The sequence below is a fragment of the Aplidium turbinatum genome, chromosome 7, assembly GCF_918807975.1.
Source record: "Aplidium turbinatum chromosome 7, kaAplTurb1.1, whole genome shotgun sequence".
NCBI classification, from domain to species: Eukaryota; Metazoa; Chordata; class Ascidiacea; order Aplousobranchia; family Polyclinidae; genus Aplidium; species Aplidium turbinatum.
In genome coordinates this window covers 29,396,473-29,407,089 of record NC_137478.1, presented here as the reverse complement: position 1 = coordinate 29,407,089, position 10,617 = coordinate 29,396,473, and the positions used below count along the sequence as shown (strand labels likewise).

Here is a 10,617-nt window from a genome sequence, read left to right as displayed (position 1 = left end):
CCTTAAATGACTGGGTATGTCAGCAAGTATCGAATGTCAAGCGGAGCAATACCTCAGCAACTACATTTTCTTTATAAAGTTTCAATGTCCGGCTACGTTGAAAAGATGTAAAAAGTTGTGTTTGTTGCGCAGGTGTGTTACACCAAAGTGTAGAAAATAGCACAGGCATGTGTTGAGCAGAGGATTAGAACATTATCTACACACGTTTTCAAAATATTGAAAGTTTGATATCATTGCGTTCGTGTGGATCGTTGTGAATGGTTGTTATGGGCATAAACGACCAATCACAGTGCTTCAATAATAGGAGTGTTCCGTGCCGATCGATTTAGTAAACAAGACACACACAGTACAATCGTTTGCAGACGTTGAGTCAATGTAAAAATGACAGGTTTTGCTGTCTCAGAACATAACAACAACTTGTGATTACCAATCAGGACTCTTCGAAACGATTTGTGTTAGTCGAAATGTTTTGTTTCGAAGTAAGTTTTGCGGGAAAATATTATATAGTGTCATTGTGGTGAAAACGAGGGGTCTGCTACTATTCGGTGAGTCCAATTCGCTGAGTTCCTAACCCTTGACCCCTAACCTCTAACCCTTCAACGGCAATGATAATTAGGCTACGGTACCCGATAATTACAAAAAAAAAATCAAAAAATCACCGAATAGGGAATCGGACTCACTGAATTGGACTCACCGAAACGGGCCATTCCTGACAAGGGGTGTAGGGTCCAGGGATCAGATTTTTATATTATAACATGTAATTGATGCATGGTATTTTATCTGAGGCAATTATGTGTTACTACAAAAGTTGCAGTTATTTTTCATTTGGAGAAATCGAAAGTTGATCGGGCCAGGGCCGGGTTGATTTTAGGGGTCCGAAACATTTCCGTGTGGCCTGGGAGTTTGAAAACACGTTCCATATTGGTACTGGGGTCAAAATAGGGGCATGCACCGATTTATTGCAATGGTCCACAATTCTTATGATACTTAAGACAGAAAAATTTAACAACTTATCAAATCAATTTTATAAATTCTTATTTATTTTAGAGTTAGACTCACAATCAATATGCGTAGCCTATTGAGTAAATGATGAGTGAGATATGTGATGTTGTCGCTCTAGGTAGTTTTCCAATGTCAGCTTTGACAGAAGAGGCATCAATACTGAGCCACGTCAGTCTATGTGGGCCACGTGTTGCACGCCTCAGATTTAAAACATCATTTTCATCAAAACGTGTGGTTTTATCAAATTCGTTGCTATACTTTGATGTCGTACCACGATTGAACACAAAATAATCTTAAATCACTTCGACCACATAACAGTGACCCGTTTGCTAGCCTTCTACGTGACATTGAAGTAGTCATTGTCAACAACGGTAATTACGATGGAAGTAGTGGAGCAATTGCTGAGAGGCCTCAGGATGTGGTTAAAGGAGGAACGTACGTAGCCACGGGGAAGGGGGGGACTTGAAAGACGATCGTTTCCCCAGAACTTTATGCTGTATAAAAAACTGGACTACTACATTATCACTTAATTTCCCGCTGAAAAAAAGGAAAACTTTCCTTGAAGTGTACTGCCTAAGAGTTGAACCAGCAACCAGCGTTACTTGGTCTTATGATGATTTTGTAGCAGAGAAGGTTGTTTATCCATTGAAAGGTCTCGGCGGACAAATGACTGCTGTATAAGCAAAACCACAAAAACAACTTCGAAATAACCTCAAACAAAGATCTTGTGTTTCTGATGAATATACAAGTTGAAAATACGTAAAGGTAACATACTGTCTTGCTGAAAGGGAATAAATATCAAAACAGAAAGACGTTGTTGTACACATTGCAACTTCAATCGAAACATGGAGATTTGGAAGTGTTCTTGTTTTCAACAAAAGGCTTGTTTTATTATTGTGCTTGGTGACAGTGAATCACAGACCAGCAACCAGCCGCTTCAAAGTACTTGAATCAGAGTGAAAGTTCCTCTCACTTGTTTACAACTATAGATATGTGCTTTGTGATACTCTTTGACGTCATAGTTGAAAGACAATAGGGCAAAAAGAATGAGAGTCCTTGATAGAAAGCAAAATGTGAAAACAATTTCACTACACAGTGAAATCCGATAAGCCACCGAAAGCTCGTCGTCAAACGTTTCTGTTAAATTGAGCGCTAAATTTCAGAAATTTTATCGTTTTTTACAATTTTAGGGAACAGTAATAGTTTTATTTCAAAACAATTATTGTGAAATGACAAAAGATGCAACAGAGAAGATGAGACAGTCAAGTCAACCTATACCTATACCTGGACTACAAGTAAGTAGGTTGAAACACGCTGATTGCTAGTAAATAATATGTGTAGTTGGTTGGGAAAGTTGTTTTGACCACAAATTTTGTTGAGCAAAAATACCTTTTGATTTAAATTTCATATATCTGCTCTGTTTAATTTTACATCCTTGCCATCGAAGGTTCTCAAACACGGGGTGTGTGGCCGCAGTGACTCTATATGCGGCCTGCAATACTTATTCATGGAGTAAACCTGACGATTAAACACTTATAATAGTTACGGTTATTACTCTTGGCACAAAACTCATACCTGTCAAATTACGACTGTGCAGAAGGTGTGAAACAGTATTCGAAAACCCATTAGACAGGGGTTCCCAACCTTTCTTAGTCACGGTCTTAATGTATAACCCACTTCTACTACTGCGGGATATTTCTTCTTGTAATATCGCATACACACAGCAGCCGGATCTAAACAAATTTTGAGGGCGCCACATTTTCAATGACAAAACATTCCATATATATTTATAAGCACGCGATTCATGTGCCATTGGTGATAAGGAAATGAAATGTAATTGAGCAAACTTTTTTTGTAAAAATGGGTAAAAATTACTTGTTTTTTCACAATCTTGTTGGGGAAGATGCCCTGGATCCGCTACTGAATAAACATGACAGCCGCTGGTAACTAACACACTTCATTTCATTAAAATAATTTTAAATGATTGTAACTATGGCAACGATTGTGTAAAAATAGCCACTTCGAACAAACAATCGGTTACAAACTAGAACGTTGGCTGAGTGGTCCAAGTGGTAAGGCTAGAGCACTTTTAGACCTAGGCGAAATTAATTAGCCCCGGTCCGAATTGAATTAAATTATTATTTGATTATATTTGCAGGTTCCACGCGTGAAAATTACTACGGCAGAAGATTCTGTCGCTTCTTTCAACAGCAGCCCCTTAAATTCGGTCGGGGGTGCTGCTTACGACTCTCCCCAGCTTCCTCGTTCTTCCAACGACTTCAACCGTGTGATGGTCAACCTCAAAGTGCATGGCGACATCAAGCGGGTAGCCAGCTGTGATGACGTGACTGAGATGAACAGCGATGAAGAATCTTGCTCAAGATCCTATCCAATTTCTTGCTCCCTCCCTACGGAAGCATTAGACATCCGAGAGAGGAAATGCAGAAAAGTAAATAAAAAAGATTCTTAATTTAACCCTGTAACGCCCTATGTTGTATATATGCAGCATAAATTTTGAGGCAGTATACGTTGACTTCGAGGGGGTCTTTGTGCAAAAAATAACACAATTTTTTCTAGACCTAGCCCAATCCTGAAAATTTGCAACAAGCTACACTGCTGAATATACTTTGTTGGTTGAACCACATTTTTCCAAATGAAAAGTCTTAGAATGACGAATTTATAGATGCGATTAGTGACTGCATGAGAGATTTGGAAATTCTCTCAGCGGATTAGGCCTTATGCAATAGGCTACAAAAACGTGCAAAACTTTCATCATCATTTTGTTCCTTCCTTGTATGGAGGGTTGGATACAATGCGCCATTGTTCTCGACCATGAGCTGTGCATACTGCACATTCATAAATTAATTTTGTCCATCTTGTGATGTTTGTTGTCCAAATCATTCTTGGTCTGCCTTTACTTCTTTTACCGTTTATCTTCCCTTCTATTAATGATCTTTGTAATGAATTTTGCCTTATTGTGTGTCCGAAATACTTCAATTTTCTTCCTTTGACTGTTTGTAAGAGCATTTTGCTTGAATTGAATTTGGAGAGTACTTCATCGTTAGTGATCTTTTGTTTCCATGAAATTTTTAACATTTGCCTGTATGTCCATTGTCCAGAGCTCGAAGGCATCGATCCGTTTCTCCATTTTTTGTGACATTGTCCAAGTTTCAGAATTGTATAATAGGGTCGACCAGATATAGCATTTTAAGATCCTGAGACGAGTTGATAAATTTAAACGTTGATTGGTTAAAATATTTTTCATTTTTCCAAATGTAGTTCTTGCAATTTCTATCTGTCTAAGAATTTCATGGTCACACCTCCCATCTTCAGTTTGAAAAAAGTTTTCTCAGTCCCTAAATGCAACCAAATCTATTTGACTGTCTACGTCATCTCAAAATTCATCGAACCGCAGCGAGAAGAAACTTTTTCGAATTGGATGGGGCCTATCTTCAAGCCAAAATAATGGGTCAGTTGACTTGATGACTACGTATCCCTTTGCTGCTTGCTGTTGTTTGTGGTGTTGCATCCGCAATAGCGGTGCAGGTCTTCTGTAATCTGCATGTTATTTTTATCATCATCATGGTGACGTTCATATTAAGGGGTTCAAAATAAAACTTTATCATTGCTATTCAATAAAATTGATACAAAATCTCAAAAAACTGTGAAGTTGTTTTTTAGAATGTTTAAAGTTTTCTTTGAAATAGAGGCATTAAGCCTGGCTTTGCTATGCTCATACACTTGACGTATAATATTTTCATAGCTTTTTTTCTGCAATTCTTAAAAATAATCACTAGTCTTTGTGCATTGTAGGTGAGATTTGATGAAACAACAATAACCCTAGCTGCTGATTTGGGAGAGTCTGCTGCACGATTTCGGGCCCAGTGGCGAAAAAAGAAAGGGCTCCTTAACAAGTCAATGCGGTTTGTTGAAAGTAAAAACATCATCATACACCATGACGACTCAGAAGAAATTCCCTCCCCGCAATTGGAACGCACAAATAAAAATAAATCGATATTTGACGCATGTAATTATTCTCCTTACGGGAGCTACATGTAACTTGAGAAATTCTGTACTTTGTGCGCTTGGCAACCCACCAAAGAGCAGAGAAGACGAACCGGGGTGTGCGGTTGGCTTGGAGACGACGAAATCAACTGAACGATTTCAAATCAAGATCAAGTTACTTATTTATTTTTCATCTACCTCAAAAAAAGTTTTTTAATTTTTTTTTATTGAAAAAAAAACAAAAAAACTCAGAGACATCAGTTCTTTTTTACGGACACCAGAAGAGATGAGTTTCAAGAGAATGTAAACTTGACTTGTTGCCAAGTGGTGCATCTTCAAAATATGATGTAGGTCAAGGCAACCAGAGGGCCTCCACCACGCGCCGATACCCACGAAGAAAACTGTAATTCTTTTCAATGATGGGTTTTGGTAGAAGCAAATATGGCACTTGCCTTGAACCGCCTCTTGGAAGCCCCATAATCAGTTTACGCGCTTTGAATTTACACTTTTTTTCACACATTTATCTTCAAGCAAAGTAGCCTAGTTGGAAATGCTATTTTTTATAAATCCCTGTTTGATGGTTCCAAAATTTTCTTCATGGCAATATTTAATTTACATGGTAAAGTGGGCCTCCCATAAAATTTTGGCTCTGACCTTCAAATCTAAATCTATCACTGGTTGTTTGGACGCTTTGGACTGCGTCGATAAATTGCACTAGTCTGCCTATTGAGCGACTGGTTTGTCGAAATATCCCTCCCTTGAATCGACCGACAGTGCGAAAAGGTTTCGTCCCTATTACAGCAAATCCAGAACTGTAAAATCGCAGATTTTAGGGCCTGAATGGGGATTTTTTGGAATGACCTGTTTGCAACTTAGTCTCAGATTTAGTGTATACTATAGGCTACAAGCACTGTTGCGTTGTTAAAGATAGTAGATATTTTGTTAAAGATAATTCAGGAGATGCCACTATTCCTTCTGTTATTTTATGGGATTTGAATTTCAGTCTCATTCCGATAAAAACGTTTTTCCTATTTTTACTACGTAAAACCCACCACAAGCAGTGTTGCCATTTTTTGTTTCGTACATTTAATTTTTACATTGCGTTTTTGTATGTTATGATTACATGTTTTGTTGTACGCTAAGATGTTGTAAAAATGCTGCAGATATACCTCTTTATGACGATTGAGGGAATGATGATGCTTGCTTTGGTTTCAAACGAAGAGTAGTTTTTCTTTTGGCTTGAATTCAACGATAAATTGCCGCCATGAACATAAACTCATAACTTTTAACTAAGGCTGCCAAGTTCGACTAAACTTGATTCCTGAAAACTAATTAGAACAAGTTTTAAAATACCGATTCCGACTTTGAAATACCTTCGACCTCACAAGCCTGCATAAAGCTATACATTTTGCGTTTTTTCAAAATTTAATAGTTAAAATAATTTTCACTGAATTACGACAACTTATTTTAATGTTTGAAAAAAACTTTGTCATAAGATTGGCTTGGAAATGTAATTGAACGTATGGTTTCAATTGTTAAGGAATCATATTTTTAAAATTAGAATTGCAAAATTCGAGCAATTGTGTGTTAGGTTTGTTTATATTTGATTACTCTTAAATATAAATGTGCTATTCTAACCACTGTTTTCTAAAATAAAACTGTTTTCAATAACTTTTCAGGTGATATTCAATGGCATTGTTTGCACTATCCAAGCTAATGCTCTTTGGTTAGAGATTTTGATTTAAGCTAACCGGAAGTCAAGGAAGCCAATCTTTGCATTCATCTTCAAGCACGTTATGTTGGTTTGGTTTTGAATATTTATCCGCGGACTGACAAAGCCTTGATAGGTTATTCCAGGTATTTTCGCATACTTGTAGAGGCTCTTGACGCAGGGCCGGTTGCCGAGATTGGCAGAGTGAAGTTTTCCGATTGTTGAAGTGTTGTTGCCAAGGAATTACTCCATTCATAAGGTGCCGTTGAATGGAGAGCAGTCCTTAGAATGCGTTGCTCAAGCGCACACCTTGAGAGTCGAACCAGCGACGCTTGATTTTTTAGCCAGGCGCGTAACCACTGAGCTAAAGAGGCGGACCAAGTGTCTTAGCAAGAACAGAACTCCACGTGCAGTCGTGCACTCGACAATTTAATGTTAAAGGTAGGCACTTTGACATGGGACAGTTTTCCTTGCGAATCAGCTGATTTCAGTCATGCGACTCAGCATGTGATATTCTGACCGACCTACTCGAAAGATTTTTCATAGAAAGAAAATTAAGTGAATGTATCGCCACAAGCAGCGTGGCCTAATGGGTTAAGGTTAGGGCAAGGGAATAGTCATTTCGATTGCGTGGGTTCGATTCCCACCCTCTGCTAATGTTCTTTTTTCTTCTGCAACTGAAGGGTCTTAATGACTGTAATCAATTGAGTTTATAAGGAAAATTGTCCTACCTTTCTTAACCAATGCGCCGCGGCGCAATGGTGGTAGCTGGTTCGCACGGAAAATTGTCGAATGTTAAAGTGCCTACCAATGTTAAACCGAGGTCCTTCGGAACGTTGTACCACGGTTGTAATCACAACACTATTGCAACGGACGTTGTTTGCAGTGAGGAAGGCTCCTCTAATCATTACAACTGTATTGCACAAGCTTAAAAGTTGGGGCGTTTTTTGGTGTTACTTGGGCTAGAAATAGGCTAAAAAAACAGAAAAAGCGCAGTTCCGAAATGTTGTGCCTCAAAAACCAGGCAATCATTGTCATCCACTTTTAGGACGAGTCACTTCGCAAAGTCATGTGCACAGCTTGCTTGACACGCTGAAGCACGAACGACTCCGCTGCGTGTTAGTGCAGTGCGCCGGAGCAAACATCCAACCACATCATCTTTGGGTGTCTCATCCATTCCCCTCCCAATGGAATAATAGGCCTCCACACACTTGACGATCTGACGAAAAGTTGGTTCCAAGTCCTTCCTTTCGGCTGGCCACAAACTTTCTGGTTCATACAAACGACGACGACGATCTACAGAACTTTAACGAACCAATATCTGTATCTGTAGGCTGCATAGCCGTACGAGACCAAACCATTTTGGGGGGCAGAACGTAAGTTTTCCCAAATCTGCACGCTTTTATACAAATTGCCCAAATATAATGTATGCGGTGCATGATAACAGTGAAAAACTAACATAACAAGATCACCAGCTAGCTAGAATTTCTTACTCAAGTAATCAAGATAGAACAACTGAATTCATCTTTGAATATACCTTGTTTGTGCATTGCTCGATACTTCTGCACTTTGGCATTGTAGGCTAGGTATAGGAGTAACATTTCGGAGTACGTATTATATACTTCAGCAGTAGCATTTTAAATGTTGGTGAAATTAACATGACACAGTTGCATATACAAACTAAATATTAATCTAATATACATCATTTTAATTCGGGTAGTTTTATAAAAGTAACCAAACAAAGCTAAGCAACAACATTAACATTACATTTAATAAGTACAGTAGGCTATAACATTTTTTCGTTAAATGTTGTGGTGTTGCTTAGCTATGTCCGTTTATGGTTGAAAAAGTACTGTAACCTTTTCACTCGAATTGTTTTATAAAAGTATTCTCCAGATTTATATAAATTCATATTTTGTAGTTTCCCAAATCAAGATGATGCATTTATGGATATTAGGCCTATGAAAAAAAATTAATGACTTTGTAAATTTTGATGCGGAGGCAACTGCATCATGCCAATTTGGGCAGTTTTATAAATAGACTATGATCAAGATAATTTCATATTTTTTTGTCGGCCAAATCTAAACGATACAGTTATGTAAATGGGAAAAATTAATGAATTTGTTCATTTTGGGGAAACTGCCTCACGCTAATTTGGGCAGTTGCATAAACACAGACTAATCAGATAATGTCATGTTTTCAGCTGCCCAAATCAACACGATACATTTGTGAAAATTAATAAAATTAGCTATATAGCAAATTTTGTGTTTTGATTTGGGCAGATTCGCAAAAGTATTAGAGACATATTTTGGTGGCTGCCCAAATTGGCATGATGCAGTTGATTAAATGCATTTCGTACTACAGTTTGATCATCATACAACACATCAATACGGGTGTGCCAAACGAAAATTTTGCGGCATATTTCTTGTGCAAATAAGAGGCTGTACTTAGTTTGATAGGTAAAAGATATTAATTTGTAGTTTTTCTTAATTCATGCAATTTTGAAGCTTTTCATATAGCAATTTTTGCCCTAATAATTGCAAAATTTTGCCCGAATTCGACTTTGAAACAAATTCGCATTCGACTTTGAAAGACTTTTGAATTCGTTTTGAAACAACAGGAGGGGCAGCTGCCCCCCTGCCCCCCTGGCTCGTACGGCTATGGTAGGCTGTAACTGATAGTAGATAATGATATAGTGTAGTAAGTGTTCAGTGGTAAGGAGCTCGCATTAACAGTTAGACGTCTCCATAGGAAGTTTTTTAATCGACAGTTTAAGGTAATCGTCTGATTAATTGATCGGGAATCAGCTTACGAAAAGTTTATCAATGAAGTAGCAATCGGTTATTGCTTTTACAAAATACTGTTGATGCATAATAAGAAATATGCTGCATATAAAGGTGCTTAATCGGTTGATTTGCTTAATCGTTAAATCAGGGGTTCTTAACCAGGAGTACGCGTACCCTATGGGGGTACAAAGCACCAAAGCAGGGGTACGACAGGCAGTGAGAAATTATACTCCATTTAGGCATATATGTGAAGAATGCGTAACAAGTCACTTTTGTACATGTCTATATAGCCTACTGCAGAGGTTTCTACTTCTCAGGGATGGATGCAAGACCCATTTATTTTCAGCCTACATTCTATGGTGATAGTGACCAAATGAAAGACGATCCTATTGAGATGAAAGCCAGTAATAAAATTAAAATAGAGTTTGATCCAATGCAGTTGCATGCCTTCTGTTGATGATGCCTTCAAGACACCACTCGGTTACGCAGCCGACTAAAACCGTCTGGTATTAAACCGAGGAACAAATCAATCACAAATTACGTGATCAACATCCTTCAATTGTTCCCTTTTTGTCTGCCACCATCACAGATGAACATTTGGTCAACAAGCAAACCTATAGGTATCCTTGGGAGCCAATGACCGGTTATTTAAACTTCTTTGTGAGTTTTAGTCATCTAAAAAGTAACTTTCGGCTTCATTACGAGGTCAGAGTCGACCAGACCAATCAACGTTTTAGAGGCCGAGTTAAAAAGTTTCACATCTGGGCCTGGATAAGGTTTAATATGTAAGACCTTTTTCGACCTCTGCGATGGCATATACACAACCCTTGCTTTACTTCGCTGAAAATTGCAATTCCATTGATGACAAAATAGCATTGAATCGTTAGGATTTAAAGAAATTTAACAATAAATCAGAACAACGAAATGTTTTTTTGTTTTTGTTATTTCACTTCATCATGCCGCTAGATGACAGTATGCACTTTTTAAATCTGGCCTGAAGTGATTTCGAAGTCAGTGCTGGTGAATTAGTTCGTGAAAGAAATTTGCAATGGAATGGTTGGAATGTTTTTCGGCTTTTCTTATTCCAGGAAAGTCGAAATCCGTTCTGCTTTC

The 10,617-nt window shown here is 38.1% G+C and overlaps 1 protein-coding gene across 1 annotated transcript; it reads left to right on the top strand.

Moving 5' to 3' along the window:
• The first annotated feature begins 2,112 nt into the window (after positions 1-2,112).
• On the top strand, positions 2,113-6,670 carry LOC145774379 (uncharacterized). Its single transcript, XM_082585617.1, has 3 exons — positions 2,113-2,297; positions 3,161-3,451; positions 4,816-6,670. The coding sequence occupies exons 1-3, from the start codon at positions 2,232-2,234 to the stop codon at positions 5,059-5,061; spliced, it is 603 nt and encodes a 200-aa protein (XP_082441743.1). The 5' UTR covers positions 2,113-2,231; the 3' UTR covers positions 5,062-6,670.
• The last annotated feature ends 3,947 nt before the right edge of the window (positions 6,671-10,617 follow it).